At 37.0% G+C, this 21,245-nt stretch overlaps 1 protein-coding gene across 7 annotated transcripts in view; it reads right to left on the bottom strand.

Annotated features, from left to right (window-relative positions):
- The window catches only part of KDM4C (lysine demethylase 4C), a 290,608-nt gene that overhangs the window by 28,075 nt on the left and 241,288 nt on the right, over positions 1-21,245 (bottom strand). For all 7 annotated transcript variants that reach the window (XM_035893611.1, XM_009638241.2, XM_035893595.1 and 4 more), the window contains one exon: positions 3,809-3,994. In XM_035893611.1, the coding sequence (XP_035749504.1) occupies positions 3,809-3,994 (186 nt within the window). The remainder of the gene's footprint in view (positions 1-3,808; positions 3,995-21,245) is intronic.

Genomic DNA, 21,245 nt, shown 5'->3' with positions numbered 1-21,245 from the left:
CAAGTGTTCTTGCAGTTTGATGACAAAAAGTTGTGAGGGATGTGTTTTATGCCCAGAGATAAGCACAAAGAGGAAAAACTAAAACAGCATGACCTATTGTCTGTAAGTAGTAAATCACAGAGCCACCCTTGTATGTTGACACTCCTATTTACATACCAAAATAATATAGGCTGCCACAAGAATAATCAAAAACATTCTGTATAAAACAACTTCTCTACTAGAAAATTTTTGTGTTATTTCTAGAGCTGTTTCTTCAGCAAATACAAGAGGTATGCTTAGTTTTGAGTCCATGGACCTCCAAAGAACATATTTTTGAAAAGTCATAACAATATTTAAAAACTCTAGTTCTTAGTATTTGTATATTTACTTCATTTGGCAGCACTAAATGGATGCAAGGATTATGCTTTCCCTTTTAATTGTCTTTTTGGCGATTTTTCATCGGAAGACACCCCAGTATTTTCAGGGTTGACATTGAAATAATACTCTAGGGAAAAATCCCAAAGACAATCCAGAATCTAATCCCCAGTGAAAAAGACTGGTGAAAGTATATTGATGAATAATTTGGACATGATTTGCTTGACATCACAGCCATAAACAATTAGGATGTAGTCTACCTCATCATTGCAATAACCCCTGGCCCGAGGTGAAGAGATACACTAATACCAGTAATAATACACATTTATCTGTACATAGGCAGGCTTTTTTGTTGAGCACCTTCACTGATTTACATATTGAAATACTGCTATAGATACATGACACAATTTTTCCTATTGCCGAGAAGCCATCCTTTTGTTGTTGAGCTTTGCTTGCTTCATATTTTTTTTAAACTCAAAGAAAGTAGCAGTCACAGGAATTCACTGAGCATTTAGGCAGAGTATCTAGAGGCTACATGAGTGAAAAAACAGACTGTCGAGATGGGAAGCCAGCTCGGAGTAACGATGGAGTCTCAATATGAGTATGGTCGCTCTCCTTTATTGCGCAGCTAACAAAAGCATATATAGGCAGAAAACAATAACAAACACACATGTCACACTGTGGTTGGTAGAATGCCACTACACACACGCCTCCATCGCTACCGTGATTGGGACAGATCACCTGTCCATGCGGAGGGGCTTCTCCTTCTCTTCCGGTCATAGTTCCGCCCACATCCGCTTAAGAGCAGGGGCTGTCGAACGGGACTAAGGCGTGCCTATTCTCACTCAGCCACTCCTCCACAACAGACCATCTTAATTTTGTTTCTTTGAGATAAGGAGAAATAATAGTGTCCTTGCTTTATGTACAATGTTTTCAACTGCTAAGTACCAGAAGAATTTTTTCTCTTGCTGACAAGACAAACTATTTGATTCCTGTAAGAATGTGCAAAGTGAGTGCAATATTCCATTTTGCATGATTCCCCTGTTCTGCTTTCAAGCAAGGAAGTTAAAACAACAGACAAACAAAAAAAGTTCATTAGAAGTAAGATACATTGCTATGCCTAATGGTGAAGAGCAATGTAATTTCTGCATGAAGGACTAGCTAATAGCGAAGAAAAGTATAACAAGAAAACCAATGGTGAAAAAACTTCCAAGGGCTTAAAGATGTGATTAGATTAATTATCCAAAAGACAGAGTATAAAACCAACCATACACAAGCATATGGTAATCTCCTTTGTCTCAGGAGTAAGTTAAGAAAATGATTCTTTGACAATAAATCTGACCTTTCTGAGTTTTGGCACAATAAAAAACACAAAAGCATAATTTTTATTTCTCTTCTTCAAATCTGATTTTGATTTGAGCCACAGGAAATAAGTTAATAATACAGAATTTTGCCAAAAAGGTTGGTGCTGAGTTTCAGGAACAGACATGACAGTCTCATTCCAAGATATTTTGAACATCCTTCACACAACCTCTTCAATAGTAGCCACACAAAATCCTGTTTCTCCACAGTTGGTGTTTGGTTTTTTTCTTTGACACAATCTAATATAGACCAAGAAAATCACTAAGTAAATGGATTTTATGGGATTCCATGTCACTCTATTACTATCGTGTTTTTTTCAGATGAGCATGTGTTTTGTTTCTTACCATTCAAAATAATAGCTATTTAATAACTTCCCTGTTCCAGAGAAAGTGTACACTAAGAAAGTTAAGTGCTAAAGTCTGCTCTGTTTTATATTAGATTGGAAGTATAAAATCTGCTTAAACAACCTACCTGGTTTTCATTAATATTTTGTGGGTATTTCTATTAATAACTAACATGAACACAGAAATGCCAGAAAAAAAAGTGTTTAGGACAGATATACTACTACATTAAATGCTGTATAAACACTAAAGAAATAATCCAAAACTTCTGTATATTTACCATTTAGATTCATAAAAGAAAATAAGGCAAAGAAAATCACATGCATTGTTTACCAGTGTAAGGGGACCCCCGCATCAGACACAGATATATTAGAGGAAGATGGAAAGACTAAGGCACTGAAGAACTGGCCACAATAGTGGGAATAGAAAAAAGTATTAGCCAGAAAGTCCTATTTGATCAGGGAAGGATTTCCCAGCTACTGATGCAAATCCCACTAGCTAGCGTATAAAGACTTGTCCTGAACAAATACTAGAAAATATTTGGGAAGAACAGCCCTATTTTTTTACTGGCCATGATTTTAACCCAGTAATTTTCAACTACTGATAATGTTTTCCAAGAAAGCCAAGAAATGTGTCGTAAGTTGCCTGTACAGATAGAGGTTTAAATTTGTTTTTGAAGCCAAACTAATTTTCTTGAAAAACATTTGAAGAAACTAAAACCACATTAAATGTACTGGTTTCACATGTTAATTCATTTTGGAAAACAAAAATTTTTAAAAGGCTTAACAGTTCTGTGGAAGTTTTAAAAAGAGACACATAGTTTGTTTCCCTTTTTAAGAAGCACCAGCAGATTGAACACTCAGGACTGATTACTGTAGTTTTATGTAGTTTTACTACATTCAAAAGAAAATCTTACTCTTCAGTAGTCTTGTCATCAAGACCAACAATTCACTGACAACCCCTTGAAAGACATATGTTATACAGAGATTACCTGGGTTTATTTCTTTCACTTCTAATGTATAAAGGAGACAAAAAGTTTGCAACTTGAGAATTCTCAACTTGAGTAACTTACCAAGCCACTTCCTTAATAAGACTATGTTAAGTCCTTCTAGTTTGCTAGGAAACAAAATACACTTTTAAAAGCCCAAGATAAATGGCAAGAGTTCTCTCTTAACTGAAATAGCAACAATTCATTCAAATAAAAGACATCAAATTAATTCTTCATGTGTCTCATCTAAAATTAAAGGTTCCTCCTCAGCACAGGCTAGAAATAAAAAGGCACAGTAATAACATGAATTTTCATGACATACCAATGTTACTTTGCCAGATGACAGAATAATTATAACTGGGTATTTGCGAGACACTGTTTGGCTGCGGAACAAAGAACTTACATGTACGCTATATCCTTTATCTCACAGTATCTGTGAGTATTTGCAAGATACTGTGATCTGGGTATTTGTAATACACTCCAGGTTAACACGACAGAGAACTCAAAGACTCGTTCTGGCTGTCAAAACAATATATTCAACAATGACTCTAATGCAAAAATGTGTTAGGCATATCAAGTATCATCTCTCTCAGGTAAGAGCACAAGGAAAAATCTTCAAGATGTAATAGTTCACTATGTACGGAAATATGATAGATGGAGCTATTACAATACATAGTGTGGATCCTTTCTTCCATTTTCTCTGGAAACACACTTTAATTGTGCAATTCCATTTTTTTAACAAATAAGGAATCAAATTCCTTACCACATTTTGGTTGATCTTGTGCCTGAAACATGTGATGTAGACAACATATGGCCAGTCATCAGGTTCCATTAGCACTCCTGCAGCGTGGGCACAGGTGACATGGAAGGAGGCTGGGCAGCGCCCATATGAACACTGAATGCAGGCACCAGAGATTTTCTTAATTCTCTGTCTGCAGAAGATACATTTCTGTAGAAGCAAAATAAACGCAATTTTTACCATACTACTTCAGTTCCATTGGCTTCTGCAAGTATGTCAAGTACTGAAAAGTTATCTGTGCTTCACTGATTACATTTTATACCTTGCAATATGCATGGCAAAATGAATTACAAGGTAACTTAGTAATATGATAATTAATAGATAGCATTTTTGCCTTTTTTACATTTATGTGAAGACGATCTGTTATGGTGCTGTAGTAAGAAAACACATACATATATAGGTAACTACTTAAAAATTTAATTTCAAATTCCATGCACTCTTCTGAAAATTAACCTGCTCCTCCTAAAATGGGTAAATTGAAAAACCTATACATAGTTCTGCAAAAAGTAACAGCAAGACTCAAAAATAAAGAGAAAAGGCCCATAGAAATGTAGGGCTAGCCAGGACTTCCACAGATCATTTAACCCAGTCCCCTACTTTGAAGCTGGACTCTAGACAGTCTTTGGGAGATGGCTAATCTAACATGTTCATTGAATGGTTTCTACAACATCCTCAGATAATCTGTTACAGTGGATAAATCTCCTCAAAGTTAGAAATGTTTTCTTTATCTCAAGCCTTTGCATAATTGCACAGCTGAAGGCTGTTCCTAAGCCCGTTTTCATTTTTCCTGTTCTGTTTTTCATTGGTTGTGTATTTAATGTAATGGTGATTGAGTAGGCTGTATTTCGCCACTTCATGTATTAAAACATTATGTCAACACCCTTGCCAGTGTCAAGACATACCACTTTTTTCTCTTTTGCCAAAATGGAGACCATGTCAAAATATTGTCACTATTTTCTAAGTGACATAAGTAAGTGGCCCATATGAAACAAATGAAAGGAAACAAATGAAGGGACATGAGCTATGTTAACCAAGTCTGGGAAATAAGCTCCACCATACTAAAAAAGACAAAGTAGAAAATGACTTGTATCTTGCCACCAAAAGACATTAACAAACACGCTAGATAATAGAATAATTACTTTAGTAACTTCTATAGACAACTGTGTTATATCACATATGGGAACTATCTTCTGATACCTCTCATCATGGCTAACAAAACTACAAATGTTATGGATGATCATAAAATTATCTCAGCTATTCTAAAATACAGATATTTGATCTAATGACACAAAAGGGAATTCAATAATTTGAAAACATACTGCTGAAATAATTACTTCCATTTGCTCTAAATTTGCTAGTAACTGATTTTGTCAAGCACCCTCTTATCTGCCTCTGCTGGGAACATGAGTAAGAAGAATTTTAATTTATTTTTATTTAATTTTAAATTTTATTTAATTTTAATTTATTTTTACTGTATTGTAATAATTCAAAGTACTCCAAATTATCTCACATCAAATTCTGCTTCCCAGGTTACCAGAGAATTTTGTTCTGTTGTTCATTAATTTCCATATTCTGAAGAAAATCTGCAGGAATTTTATGGTATAATTCAGCACTTATATAGTTTCAATGGCTTCTGGCACTCAGTTTGTGACTGAAATAATGCTTTTTGCAAGTGCTAGCCCTGTCAAACTCATCCATCATGAAGGGTTCTATTCACAGATCGTTCTGAACGTGAAAAACTCTTCAATTTCTGCCACCTTATCCACCCTCTGAAAGCCAACGGCCTGCATGGCTTTGCACAAGCAGAAACAAGAGTAGCAACTGGCATTTGAAACTTAAAGATTTTACTTATCATTCCCTAAAAGGACCAGAACTCAGCTCAGTCTGCTGTAGCAACATCAGGTCTGAAAGACTAGTATAAAATAAAGATGATTTCATGATCAAAAACATGTTCCAGAGACTTAATTGATATGCTGATATCTCCTCATGCATTTGTATTCATGTGCACGAAGCCATTTTCAGATAAGTCAAGTAACTGTTTCTCGAGGGAGCTTAAGGATTTTTTTATATATACGTATTCAGAACCAAGGAAAACAGGAATTCTGGGAAGAAAATACAATTGAAAGCTATTACGTGTAATGTCTAGACACTGAGTTCATGCAAATACACAGCTCCTTTTGAATGCTTTTTCACACAGATACACACACGATTTCACAGTCAGCTTAACAAAGGAAGAAAGACTGAAGTACGGAACGTGTACTGGGGGTGCTGGTGGACGAAAAGCTGGACATGAGCCAGCAATGTGCGCTGGCGGCCCAGAAGGCCAACCGTACTGGGCTGCATCGGGAGAAGCGTGGCCAGCAGGTCGAGGGAGGTGATTCTGCCCCTCTACTCTGCTCTGGTGAGGCCTCACCTGGAGTACTGTGTCCAGCTCTGGAGCCCTCAACACAAGAAGGACATGGACCTATTGGAGTGGGTCCAGAGCAGGGCCAAAAAAATGATCCAGGAAAGACAGGGAAAATCTTTTTAGTAGGGCCAGCAGTGACAAGACAAGGCGTAATGGTTTTAAACTAAACCAGGGTAAGTTTAGACTAGATATAAGGAAGAAGTTCTTTACAATGAGGGTGGTGAAACACTGGAACAGGTTGCCCAGAGAGGTAGTGGAGGCCCCATCCCTGGAAACATTCAAGGCCATGTTGGACGGGGCTCTGAGCAGCCTGATCTAGTTAGCGGTGTCCCTGCTCCTGTGGGGGGGTTGGACTAGATGACCTCTAGGGGTCCCTTCCAACCCAAAACATTCTATGATTCTATGTATGAGTATTAAAAAAACCCCAAACAAACAAAAAAAAGGGCTGCATGTTCTGCCTAAAGCACTCCAGAAATGCACTTCAAACGAAATGTAGAGAACTGGAAAAAGAGATAAAAAAGTAAAGTGCAGCTAAACTAGTGGTAACTGAAGGAAGTATGTTAGAGGAATAAATGCTGATCCCCTTAAATTATTGGCTGCACTTGTGCAAGGCAGCAAATATGCAAACATTACAATGTGGCTGCAAGTTTCTTCAGCATCTTACTAAGGTAGCATGAAAACTTGGGAGAAGCAGAAACTTAAAACATTACATGTCACAAGTAATGCGTCAGGAAAAGATCCACTTACAACTGTATATGTATGCACAATTGTTCTATTTTACTATTTTAAGGCTTATCGCCTTTCAGAAGTGGAAAAGCTGAGGAAAAGAAAAGCAATAAGAGGACACTGGGAGATGCTAGAAGGGAAGCTGGAAGTTCAGTCAGGAAAACTAAAAATGTAACACATTAAATGGCATGGCCAAATCCACAGAAATTAAGGCAAAACTTCATCTATCCCTGTAAAAGAGACCAAATTCTTTATTCTCTTCCAGCATAGGTTAACTTAATAATAACATATTAGGCAAACTGACATATTGCAAGAAAAGTTGTATCTCACAGTCCTTTTCAGAGTTACAAACTTGAAAGTACTGAAAAAAATAATTTTAAAAGCTGTTAAATTACTATTGACTATATTCTTATTTCTGTCATGCTGGTGTAAAATCACTGTAATACTGATGAAAAGTGAAATTACTTCAGATTTACTCTTATATAAAAGGAATACTGCTTGGCCGCATGTAATTATGTGAGTGCAGACTTCAAGACACATTAAGAAATTGAAAAATACTTCCTGTGTTTTAACCGTGAGATGAATCTATCTCACTGCCAAATACAAGGAAGGTAGTTGTTACATCGGTTAACTTGAAACGTACATTAATCTTTTGTGCTACACTGTTACGCTCTTCAGGGATCAAAAAGATTAAGAACATGGATATGAACAGGGGAGGAAGCTACTGTACATGTAGGAAAAAAAAATAATTCTATTTCTCCCTATGCTTATGGAATACCAGAAAAATTCTGAAAATTCTTTCAGAAAGCATGAAAAGAATCAAGGTTGACAAATAATGAAATTTATGTCCTATAATTTGTGAGATGCTGTGTTCTCTGTACAATACCAAAAGGGATGATGCAGATCTACTTCAGCTTTACAGTGAGTCTCAAACTTAGGCATGAATTTTGAAAAGTATACATATGCACAAATAAAAGTCAGGTGTACAAGCAAATTCACAGCTTGCATAACTGTATCACGCAGCATGGCCCCATTCAGAGATAGGAGAAAATGCTCCTTCATCTTTGAAAATACGTCAGTTAATCTACCCTATTTGATTAATAAAATCAGAATACACAGAATAAAAGCAGAGCAAACCATAAAAATCTGATTTGCATAGACTTTTGGAACCTTAGCTGAGCTACATACCATGCTGTATACTAGCTGTAAGTAGTAAATTGAACTGTGCTGTGTCTGATGCATACTGGCAATTCTTTCCCTCCCTAGCTTCTAACTAATAATGTATTCCTCATACTCTCACTTGGGGCTTTACAGAATATGAATTTAAATGATTTTTTTCACCTTTTTTTTTTTCCCATGTTAATATTACTTTTTATAGTATGGTGATACATGAAAAAAAAAAAGGATGATATAAACTAAAAAATAAAAAATCACTGAAAGTGACCAAAGGAATTATGAGAGACAAGAAGGAATAATCAGTTGTGATGTGTGAGGTTTCTCTCTCCCTCCCACCCTTGCCTGAAGTCTGACTTTTTAAAGTTTTTAAAATGAAGCAACTGTATAGAATGGAACCAGTCTTGATCACTCCTGCAGAGGATAGAATCTAAATACCTCTCTATCTGGGAAAACCTTGTATTTAGGTATGTAAGCGTGCTACTTGTGAAATTAACAAGCTTGACATACTATGAACACATTTGCTGAAATACAATCATGCTAATTCAATGCTCAGCTGACAGTTTTTCAGTAGCCTGAAACTACAGCTGTTCCTACCAGCTAAAACAAATTTAACATCCTAAATAGACAGGAAGAATGTAATTTTGACTTAATGCTTGCTAGATATTAGTGCAAAGCAGAGACAATGGAGGAAGTAGCTGAGGATCAATCTTAATCAGAGATTTAGATGCAAAACGAATTGGAGAATAAATAAAATTGTTTATATAATGGAAGATTAAGAATATAGGGCAGAACAATGTACTGCAATTTTCTAGATGGTGAAATGACCTCTTTTTGTCCCCCAAATGAAAAATATTCTGCTGCAAATGGATTTCATAATCATGGAATAGCTCTTTAATATTAATAGGTTGCAAATATATAAACAGAATGGATTTTAAAGAACGAGTCTGAGGAAACTGGATGCCAGTATTTCGCAGAAGAAAGCCCACTGATAGCTTTCATAATAATTTTTATGCATCCTTATAAAAAGAATTTGATATTGCTTCCCTCAAAAAGAGCAATATTTAAAAAAAAAAAAAAAAACAAACCACCCAGTCCCCAACAGATCATGAATTAAACAGAGTAACACTGCTTTCTGATGCAAGCATTTATGAAAATAAGCACAAGCTGAGGTTGCAGCAGAAAGACAGGGCTGAATTTTAGGAAATAATTTTGAGTATTGACTTCTCCCAGAAGTATTTCTATGCCTTGGCAAGAAGAATGACTTATGTGAAGAAGTTCATTGTAGTAAGGCATTAAAGTCTACAAAAAGAAGCTATTTCAAAGAAAGCCTCTACAAATTATTAAATTTCCAAGTATTACTAAAAATCAACCCATAAGAGCCCCTCTTATACTGCTGCAGATGGCTATTAACTACTAGTCAGTAACTCAACTGTATATTCTCATCCTCTTTTATATTGTAAGACAATCAGGAGATCAGGCCCAGCCAGGCCTGAACCCATGTTCATGAAAGGCAGGTCCTGCCTGACCAACCTGATCTCCTTCCATGACCAGGTGACCTGCCTAGGGGATGTGGGGAAAGGCTGTGGATGTTCTCTACCTGGAGTTCAGCAAAGCCTTTGACACTGTCTCCCACAGCATCCTCCTAGAGAAGCTGGTGGCCCATGGCTTAGACAGGCGTACTCTTTGCTGGGTAAAAAACTGGCTCAATGGCCAAGCCCAGCGAGTTGCGGTGAATGGAGTTAAATCCAGCTGGGGTCTGGTTACAAGCAGTGTTCCCCAGGGCTGAGTTTTTGGGCCAGTTCTGTTTAATATCTTTATCAATGATCTGGATGAAGGGATCAGGTGCACCCTCAGTAAGTTTGCAGATGACACCAAGTTGAGCACAAGCGTCCATCTGCTCAAGGGTAAGGAGGGCTCTGCAGAGAAACCTGGCCAGGCTGGATCGATGGGCCGAGGCCAACTGTTTGAGGTTCAACAAGGCCAAGTGCCGGGTCTTGCACTTGGGTCACAACAACCCCATGCAATTCTAAAGGCTTGGGGAAGAGTGGCTGGAAAGCTGCCTTGTGGAAAAAGACCTGGGGATGTTGGTCAACAGCCAGCTAAATATGAGCCAGCAGTGTGCCCAGGTGGCCAAGAAGGCCAATAGCATCCTGGCTTCTATCAGGCATAGTGTGGCCAGCAGGAGTAGGGAAGTGATCTTGCCCCTGTACTTGGTGCTGGTGAGGCTGCACCTTGAATACTGTGTTCAGTTTTGGGCCCCTCACTACAAGAAAGATGCTGCATTGCTGGAACATGTGCAGAGGAGAGCAACAAAGCTGGTGAGGACTTTGGAGCACAAGTCTTACGAGGAGCGGCTGAGGGAACTGGGGTTGTTTAGTCTGGAGAAAAGGACCTTATTGCCCTCTACAAGTGCCTGAAAGGAGGGCGTAGTGAGGTGGGTGTTGGTCTCTTCTCCCAGGTAATGGGCAATAGAACGAGGGGAAATGGCCTCAAGTTGCACCAGGGCAGCTTTATGTCGGACATTAGGAAAAATTTTTTCCCCAGCAGGGTTGTCAAGCATTGGAATGGGCTGCCCAGGGAGGTGGTCGAGTCCCCATCCCTGGAGATATTTAAAAGACAGGTAGATGAGGTGCTTAGGGACATGGTTTAGTGGTGGGATGGCAGGGTTAGGTTGACAGTTGAACTTGATGATCTTAAAGGTCTTTTCCAGCCTAAACGATTCTATGATTCTATATTTGGCACTTTTAGCCTTCTAAGTATCATTGGAAATAAACACTAAGACAGAGACACCATTGTAAAGTTTAGGAAATTAATGAAAAATCACGGGGAATATTTTTTTCCTGTAAGATATGCTTTAGCACCTCTGCATTTTGTAATGAATCTGCTTTGCTTCTAGAATTTATATTACCAGACAAGCAATATTTCTGTTGTGTATGATCACACTCTAGATATGAAATGTTGGTCCTACTGTAACCAATAGTAAAATACCCATAGATTTTAATAGAGCAAAGATTTCACAGAGAATGTTGACAGAAGGAGCTTCACCAGCTTATCAACTGTTATAACTTGAGACATACAGTATAAAATGCACAGTGAAACTAATCTTTCTTTCTCCAGTCCGAAGCCATAACACGGATTAGAAGTGAGAAAAGATTACAGTCTAGTCATACTGCAAGAGTTTGTAGCAAGTTACTGGCACAAAGATTTGTTAACGGCACACAATGCAATCAGAAGACACACTATGAAGACATTTGACACATTATCTGCAGATCAGTGAGCGCATGTTGTCTGCAGAACCATCTTTGAGAATACAAAGTCAGCACTTAATTTTGGCAGAGAGCATAGTGTGTTTCTATGGAAACAAGCTCATTACTTTTTTCATTTTATGTTTCCTTTTATTCCTGATTAATCTAAAGCAAGCTGAATATTTCAGCTATGAAACTGACAGAGCTTAGAATCAGAGCATGTGAAGAAAAAAAGTTTCTTAGATCATCTATTCCACTTCTTTGTTCAGAGTGTTTAGACAATTACATAAAATTAACTAAGAATGTTGTTAGATAAAGTATCAAGAGACTATTTTGCATCCCTCTGGTATTTAAAATATAACAACCAGTACCTCAGGGGCAAAAAAAACAACCCAATGCCTGTAGAAAATTATTTGTAATTTCCTACTACTCAGTAGGTCTGCCTATAGCATGGGGCTATGGCAAATTAAAGATGGCAGAAATCTAGATGTAGGCAAAATTCTGTTAGTCATATATTCCAGCAGAAAAGTAAATATAACACTTATGCATCAGTAGCAATTAGAAACAGTAAACTTATTTGCTAATAACTCTGAAAGAATGGAGTTTGGGGTCTATTCTCAAGAGCAAACTTTCAAGTCATGTTGTTTAATTTTGAATTAAACATTAAAAGATCTTGAAATGGCACCAAATACATGTATTGGTTTAATACACAATTTAATAGCTGATAAAATACTATCAGGACTTGCCAAAATTATGTATAAATACAGTATACATCTACTATTTAACTGAAACTGCTAAGGTACCAATAGCTTTTTAATTCATAAGAAAGGAAAGAAAAACATACAGTGTAGAGTTTAAAAAAAACCCCAAAATTAGCTCTTCTCAAGTACAGATTGCATGATTGTAATGAAAGACTTCTTATACTGTAGGTTAAAAGAGAAAGAAAAACAATCAAAGAAAAAAAACCACTTCGTGAAGAAGTTCTTGTTTTAGAAAGTGCCTGAAAAGGTTTACGTTCCTCTGATACACTATGTAATCTCCTTAACTGGTAAAAGGTGAGTGTTGCGAGGCAAATGCAAGGAAAAAATAAAAAGACCTTGTTAGAGCTCCCACAGTGCCCGCACAGTGGTGCTCACTACCACAATACCTGTGACTATTCCATATCTAGGGAATTAAACTGCTGTGTATTTATTTTCAGTATTCTTGAAGTCCTCAATAGTTGTAATTTGATTTCAACACCAAGTACTGCAGTTAAGTCCCTACTCTTTTTTTTTCAGGCTACAGCAGTACCATTAATGTTCTATGCTGTCGGAGATGCCCAGAAAGTGCTTTGAGAGGTCTGTAATCCTACCCTAGAGATCTACAGATAAACATACCATATACACATATCTCTACTATCTCCTCAAAGCCTTATTATGAATAAATACTAAAAGGAAAATATTCAATATCACCAACATCTCCTTTAAAAAGAAGAATCCCTGCATATATAATGAATATGCTGATAGCACATACCCACTGGACACAAGAATATCCCCCACATGTTTCATTCCAGATTCATATACACCAGGTGACACTCTGAGGATTTAGTCATCCTAACTCTTCTTTTGCCCACTTCATATCTACCTCCTTTCTGAAATATTAATATGTAACTGTGAGCCTTCACTTTATAAAGAGACTCTGGTGATTTTAGCTTAACTCTAGTTTTTATCTATTCATATATACTTTTCCAAATGCTTTTTTATTACAGGACAAAACTAATCTTTTTGCTAGATGATGCTTCTTCCTCTGCAGCTTTGAAATGTTGCATTTCTTCTTTTGGTTACACAAGACTGGAATTAACAATGTTCTGATTTGTGTTCTTTTGCCTCTCAAGCTATCGCCATGCACCTCCAGAAAGCATCAATCTCCATCTTCCCTTTATCCTCTGATCACCTGGTTACAAACAGCAGTAAGATCTCTGAAAAAAAGTGTCTATTTCCCAGGCTGAACAGACCAAGTTTCTTCAGTCTCTCCACATATGTCCTGTGCTCCAGCTATGACCGTCTCAGTAGCCTCTCATTGGCCTTGCTCCCATATGTTAATAACAGAGGGACCAGGCACAGTCTTACAAATGCCAAATAAAATGGAAGGATGGATCAATTTCCTGAGCCTGCTGGCTACAGTCTTATACCAATAGAGCCCAGGATACAGCTGGCCCTCTCAGCAGCAAGGGCATACTGTTGATTCATGTTTAACCTCTCCACCATGATCCCCAGGTCCTTTTCTGCAAAGCTAATAAAGACAAATTCTAGTGGCAGATTTTTTATTATTCAGATTGCAAAAGAGACAGATCCCCAACTAAAACACAGCATGACTACATGAAGTAGTTAGAGAAGACATCTAGAATTTGCTAATTCAGAAAAGTCCTTAACAGTCAATGAATAGAGAACTTTAAGGGACTGCATGGCCATTTCACGCTCCACTCCTTAATGAGTTGTCATTTAAGGCAAAGCACTGAAAAGTAATGTTGTTGTTTATACTTAGCACAGAGAAGATCACAGTTTCTGTATGGTTTATTTTATAGTAATTGTTTTATAATACTTCATATGAGTATGTAGAAATACACAGAATTTAACATTTTAATAAAAAGTTAAAATTAGAACATTGAGATACAGCATTGAAAGGATTATATTCTTAGCAATATCCTGCAAGCAGTTTACTGAAATGAAAAAATGCAGATGGCCTGTATCAAAATAAAGGTACTACCATCTCTTACCTGATAAACTCTCCATCCTTCTGAGAATGGCTAGTCAGTATTGTAATACCAATAAACTAAATACGTATTTCTACACACATCCCCAAAGCAAACAAAATTACTAAAGAGACAATTGGTTGGATGGGACTTTGAGCAACCCGGTCTAGTGGAGGGTGTCACTGCCCATGTCAGGGGGCTGGAACTAAATGATCTTTAAGGTCCCTTCTAACCCAAACCATTCTATGATTTAAGACATGCATGTTCAAATGTTTAGAAACAAGAATCTTGTTAAGCTCAAGCAGAAAGCTCTGACAACACAACTTAAGTCATATGTATACACTTATCAAAATTTCATCTACCTACTAGCATGACAGCAATGAGCTGCTTTGTGTCTTAAAAGATTAGGAAATGGGAATGGACTTCATTATATGTCCTCTGGGCAAGAAGAGGTCATGGCCAATTACGTAGGTGAATGCACTCTGCCTCTGGGAAGGAAAATATTGTGCTAGTGAAGTACACTGACTGAGGACACAGCTGCTTGTCAAGTTGTTCTCTGTTGAAGGGAAGCTATTGTGGATAGAATATACTAGGATAAATAAAACCATTTAGTGTAGTTATGCCACTACGGCCACTGGCCAGGAACTATCTGGCACTCCTACAGTAAATCAAGAAAATGCGATTCATGCTATTTCCAGGTGCTAACAATAGCATATAAACAACTGAATAAGTCAAAACTTGAAATAGCGAGCTATTCCATGGTGGAGGGGCATGGGGCATTTTTTGTTTGTTTTGGGGTTGGTTTTTTGGTTGGTTTGTTGGGGTTTTTTTTAATTTTAGGAAGGGGTCAAGGCACACAGAACTTACAATGTGCTCTGCACCACAGAAAGTTTTTTTCAGCTCTGAAAAGCTTGGGGGACTGCATAGCTTACAAAGAGAAGATTATTTCTGACGCTTTCAGCCAAAAGCCAAAACCTATTTTTCAGCAGAGTTGATGTTAACATTATACCTAACCAGAAAATACTGTCATTTCAACAGGCAAAAGTGATAAGGCAGTACGGAAGAGTTATGACATTCCTTAAGACATATTAAAATGTATTAAGTATAAGAAGTTTAAAAAATTCCACAATCTAAAATGAATCAGTTTGTAGTATCTCAGAAACAGTAAGTTATTTCTAAATGTTTCCCTCATTTCTAAGTCCTGTATTAACTTCACTAAGTAAATATTTAGAATAATCTGATCCCACTGCAGAAGAGGGTGAGCAGTGTCTTGGAGTAGTCAGCCATTATAAAAAGTTGCCAAACCATTGCTCCCCCTAAATTGAAACATATTAGCTATTAATATACTTACTGGTTAAAATGGTTGTCAGCAAAAATGCAGAAGCAAAAATTGAAATTATGACATGTTTTAAATGAGGATTTTTTGCTCCATCTTTTATTTTTTCCTGTTGCTTTCCCTCAAAAGATTAAAAAAAAAAAAGGAATATGATGGCTTTATCTTGGGCAGGTAGGAAAATGACCTTTTGCTTAAAAAAAATCTCAATAAAGTATCATCTTTCTTGCATATACCCAAAAGTATGCGGATGTCAGCACAGTTGCAAAGCGTTCCAAGTTTGCCATGGAAACAACATTCTTATTTCAAAATAATGCAACTGCTCACTGTGGACTATTGGCATGAAAGCTCCCAATCCAAGCTCATTGACAGCTTGTGGAGTGGACAGATGAGGCATGGAAAATATTTTAAATTAGTTCATTTATCTTGCTCAGACATGGGAAGAGACTGAAAATTTTTCATGTTTATAGAAAAAAGCAGAGGAAGAGAGAGAAGGAGGAGGAAGCGGAGATGGGGGAAACGTGGGGGTAAAGGCAGGTAGAAAGGGTGAGGAAAGGAAGAAAAAAAAAAGAGAAAAGGGGGTAAAAGTAAGAAAAGGGGCAAAAGGGAGAGGGGAAAGTAGGAAAGAGAGGGAAAGGGGAGGAAAGTTTGGGAAAGGGGAAAGACAGCACCTTTTATATAAATTATTACCAGTTAAGCTAAATTTCACATACAATGAGTTTTTTGTTCATTAGAAAACCCCAACACTAGCTAAACTGGCACATCTTTTTAACTGGTTTTCATTTTATCTTCATAGTTTTCAGAAAATAAACACTGTTTTTTATTACTGCATTGAACACATGCAGATTTAAATTATTTTGTCCTAAGAACACAGATTATAGATGTTTTTCAAACACGAGGCATAACTCCCCTCACTTACCTCAGAAATTATGCCATACACATCTAAGATGAAGAATAGATTAAGTCTTTAGGTAACACACAGTGTCTTATTGACATGGATGTTACTGAAGCCCAAGATATAGCAACGGAGATGGCTCAAAGGACAGAGTCATGTACTGCAAGTGAGACAAGTAATTTTGTTCCCAAGATTCCAATGGCTCCTAAACGATTCTGACAAAACAGAGATCGGTTTCCTCCTCCTGAACTTATATCACTCTATGGTTATGGTTACACCTAGAAAGGCAGCTTAGTACTATAGGAAACTCTTATGAGGACCAAATATACCTGACGAGTACACATCAAGCTTCCATGAGCCCACACAGGAATCTTGCCACAAATCGTGGAGTGCATGGAAATTTACACAAGAACATGGAATCAGAACAATGAGCAAACATTACAAAGGTCTGAAATTACTGCTGGTTTCTGCAGTGTCAGTTCTAATTCCATATCCAGAGGGGCTTTGAATCCTATTTACTTATTGGAATGTAAGATACTATTCTAAAAGCAAATGGAAAATTGAAACAATGCAGTTCAAAGAGAATCTGAATAAAAAGAAATTTGTATCTTAGTTATTTTCAACAGAACTACCACCTATGTATGGATAACATTCGACTATGTTTTGCACAGCTATTTCCTGTATGTAACTCAAATTTTGCTTCATATGGAAACATGTATGTTTAATTTTTATTTTTTATTCAGTATGTCTTCCTCTTTACCCAGCTTTTCAGGCATGGTGATTAGGCTTGAAGAACATTAGACTTTTCCTCACATCTTTATCTTTGACATTTTTCATTTTCTAATTTCCCGCGCTGAGAAACGCTTCACATCCTTGATGGACACGTAACTGATTTGTTTAATGTTAGTACTTAGCAAGGACTGCTATTGAATGGCAAGCTGTAATCTCTTCCATTGTGATACCCAGTCCAATAAAAACATACTACAAAAAGAAAAATTTTAAAAGTCTATTTTACCTATCCAATGTGTGGACTGACCCATCTATTTGGTTGAAGTGGACACATTTAGCATGCAAACTATTTTGATCAATTTTAAAATACCACATTCAGGATCTCTGCCATGTGGCTTCGTGCTTTTCTTTCCCAAAAAACATCATTGCTCATTGTAAACAGAACTTCATTAAATTATGAAGCCTTGGTCTATGGGCCCCTTGGCTCAGTTGTCTATGGTATAATTTTGAGAGCTGCTTTTCTCCTTTTTTTTTTTTTTATTACAGACCTTCTCTTTAATGTGGGACTCATTCACAAGAAAGTAAACTCCTAACTAGAGCTTTAATTTTAAAGTCAGTTCTTTGAAGTTCTCTACCAAACGTTGCATCAGCAACAACATGTAGAAAAGTACAAAAGCCCAATATTTAAAGTCACAGAACAGGAAGAACACATAGCATATAGTTTGACTTTTGATACCAATTTTCAAAACTTCTTTTTGACTAGTTAAGACTTCTCAAAGATATTCTTTCTCTCCACACAGTGCATCCAACTCTTGTGTTAATGGACCATTAAAAGATGCTTCATTGTGTCTTAATGGCATAATACATTATAAAAGTCAGGTGAAGGAAGGAATTACATCTCTCAATCTAAAGACATGCCATATAAAAGGCCATAGCTGACATTTCTAGAAAGAAATATAACAACAATTCGCTAATATAGCTCTGCCAAGTAATTGGTGAATTTTTGAAAACTTGTCTATCATAGAAAAGATTTTTCAAAACTTGTCCAGAATTCAATTAAACCATTTATTAAACTATAATGTGACTTCAACCTCTGACACTGATTTGAACATGTCATTCATATGTCTAAGCATCTTGATAAATTAGTGGAACAGGCAAGTATAGTATTTCAAAGCATAATTTAGTTGCTTTAGCTCCCGAATACCCTTTTAATGACCCAGTAGATCTATGTGTGATCTCTAAAAATTTCTAAATGCTTATGCAGGAACTGAGACAGCACACAAAAGATTCCCCCACCCCATACATTGCCCATTTGCTATACACAACATAGTGTCTCAGCACCAGCGAAAGAATGACATGGGTATTTGGATCTCTGAGGTCTCACTGTACAGTACAGCTAATACAGTGATATGGAGGCACACATGATATCCAGGCTTTCTGAGTAACTGTGAAACATTAATATACTTATTTGCACAGGTTCTTGACATATTAAGACTTAAACCCCCTGTGAATTTCTGTCTGGTGGGAGCACATATGACACAAATACAGCATACTTGTCTCAGCACCCTTAGGACAGCATCCTATCCCTTTCCGAGTGAGCTTGCCATAGCCTGAGATCAGACAGGAGGCAACACTGAACATCTGTGTCCCACATAAAAGACAAAAAAACCACTGGAAGCAAAAGTGAAGGGAGCCACTCTGATACCTGGAAATTCCTGTAGATCAGTCAAGTCTGGAGATGGCATAACTGTTACTACCCCACACTGCACTGATGGGATAGACATAAATTTCCCTAAGGATGGTTCACCTTTCATTAATGAACTCATTACAAATGGCAGCTTCCACAGTGAGGAGACCACATTAGTAAATCCCACCTTAAAACAGTTGGGTTTCAACATTTCACAGAACTACTTCTAGCAGAACAAAGGAAAGAAGATGAAAAAGGGAAAGGACACAGAATATTATACTTGGGATGCAAAGTACATGTTTTATTGCTTTCACCGCTTCACTCAGAAATACTAATTTTTTACTTCACTCATTTTACTTCATTACTTCACTCATTTTTTACTTATGGGTAACAATCAGTTTTTAAGCTTTGAGGAAGTTTGCCTGGAGAAACAGATAGTGGAAGATCACACTAAGTTCTCAGAGATATTTATCAGTAAGTTAGAAAAAGGGTAAGAACATAAACAATTAAAAAGGAAAGGGAAAACTATTTTTTCCTAAAGTGAAATTTTTACACATATTATTCTATTCATCTTTATTCATACTTTAAAAGAGTAATCCTATGTTCCTTGATGCAAATGCTCAGTAAAAGTGAAAACTCTTGTCAATTCCCTCTACATCTTTTTGCCCTGGAGATACTGGATATAAAGCACTGTGTGATCTAGAGCTGAAAATGAATGACAACTAAGTGCTGATGAATTTAGCTATCAGCAATCAGATAAACATCTGGTTTGAACAAAACCACTGAAAATTTTTGTGGAGTCCTAGAAAGTGCATTCTGGGATCATCATGATACACTGCACAAAACCAGTTGAGACTTCTTGGAAACCTCTACTACCATGGCTGTCACTGCATTTCCACTGCCAGAAATAATGGCTCTACGTGAACTACCATGAACTCCTCTGTGAGACTGGTCTGTATCAGTTTCATTAGCTTTGTTTTATTGCACTGAAAATGGACAAAAGAAATGGGTGTATTCTCACAAGCTACTTGTATATATTTACTACATTACATTTTGCACACTGGACTGATGGGAGTTTACAAAGTGGCTTGCAAATGAGTTCCAGAGACTTGTTAGCTTCTTTAATTTTTTTTAACATACTTCTGAAGGAACACATTTAAGGTCACAATGCTTGTTATGATCATTTCCAGAGATGTTCTTTGGCTAATTTTTATCTGTATTCTACTGTTTTCATTAACTGAGGTCATCTCTATGTATGAGCACAGACCTAACACCTTTTAACCTTGAGAAGATCTTTGCTTTCATTGGAGATTCCTCTTTTGACCATTACTTTTCCATCAACTATCAATAACAATACGAGGAAAACTAGTAATCATTTTCTTTTGACTTAATGACTTCTGTAATTTGTCAGAGGCACAAAAACCTCACAAGTGTGGGTTGAAGAAAAAGTGAAGACCTAAGCAAAGAATCTCTGGGAACTTTTAAATTCAAAATATGTGATATTTTTCAATGTTACATGATCATATTTTTAAATAAGCAACATGGTCCTCTGTCCTGGTTTCAGCTGGGACAGAGTTAATTTTCTTCATAGTAGCTAGCACAGTGCTGTGTTTCGGATTTAGTACTACAAGAATGTTGATAACACACTGATATTTTTAGTTGTTGCTAAGTAGTGCTCAGACTACTCAAGGACTTTTTGAGCTTCTCCTGCTTGGCCAATTGCATAACAAGCTGGGAAGGAGCACAGCCAGGACAGCTGACCCAAACTGACCAAAGAGCTATTCCATACCATATAACGTCATGCTCGGGGGGGTTAGTTGGTCGGAGAGGGGGAAGAGTGATTGCTGCTCAGGACAGGCTGGGCATTGGTCAGCAGGCGGTGAGCAATTGCATTGTGCATCAATTGTTTTGTATATTCTGTATATTCTCTTACTATTCTCATTATTATTATTATTATTATTATTATTATTATTATTCTCTTATTAAATTGTCTCTATCTCAGCCCATGGCTCTTACTCTTTTTTTTTCCTTCCCAGTTCTCTCCCCATCCCACTGACAGAGAGGGGGAGTGAGTGAGTAGCTGCGTGGTGCTTAGTTGCCAGCCGGGTTAAACCACAACATCCTCTCATTTGTCAATACAAAGTATTATAAATATAACTGCATATGTGCAGTGATCTTTTATCTACCCTTTAAGTAAAAGTTAATAGTTTGAGCAACTTCTTTGTCCTTAGCTGCATTTTTTTGCAGCTTTCTATTCTTCCCTTCAAGTACACTCTCTAAAACACCCCAAAAGATGGTAGGATGCAAACTAGAATGCTTAAAAGTATAATTTATTGAAGCTGCGTGCTCAATCACTAACATCAAGACTATTAAAGTAGTTGTAAATATCTAGTCAAGTATTCTCATTTTAACTGGTATACCATAAGGTAATCAAAGGCAAGCAACATAAGCCAGTTTGGTACGTCAGTAGCT

The sequence above is a fragment of the Egretta garzetta genome, unplaced genomic scaffold (genome assembly GCF_000687185.1).
Source record: "Egretta garzetta isolate BGI_Z169 unplaced genomic scaffold, ASM68718v1 scaffold250, whole genome shotgun sequence".
In the NCBI taxonomy this organism is placed as follows: domain Eukaryota; kingdom Metazoa; phylum Chordata; class Aves; order Pelecaniformes; family Ardeidae; genus Egretta; species Egretta garzetta.
The sequence above is the reverse complement of the archived record's forward strand: the minus strand, read 5'-3'. Positions and strand labels throughout refer to the sequence as shown.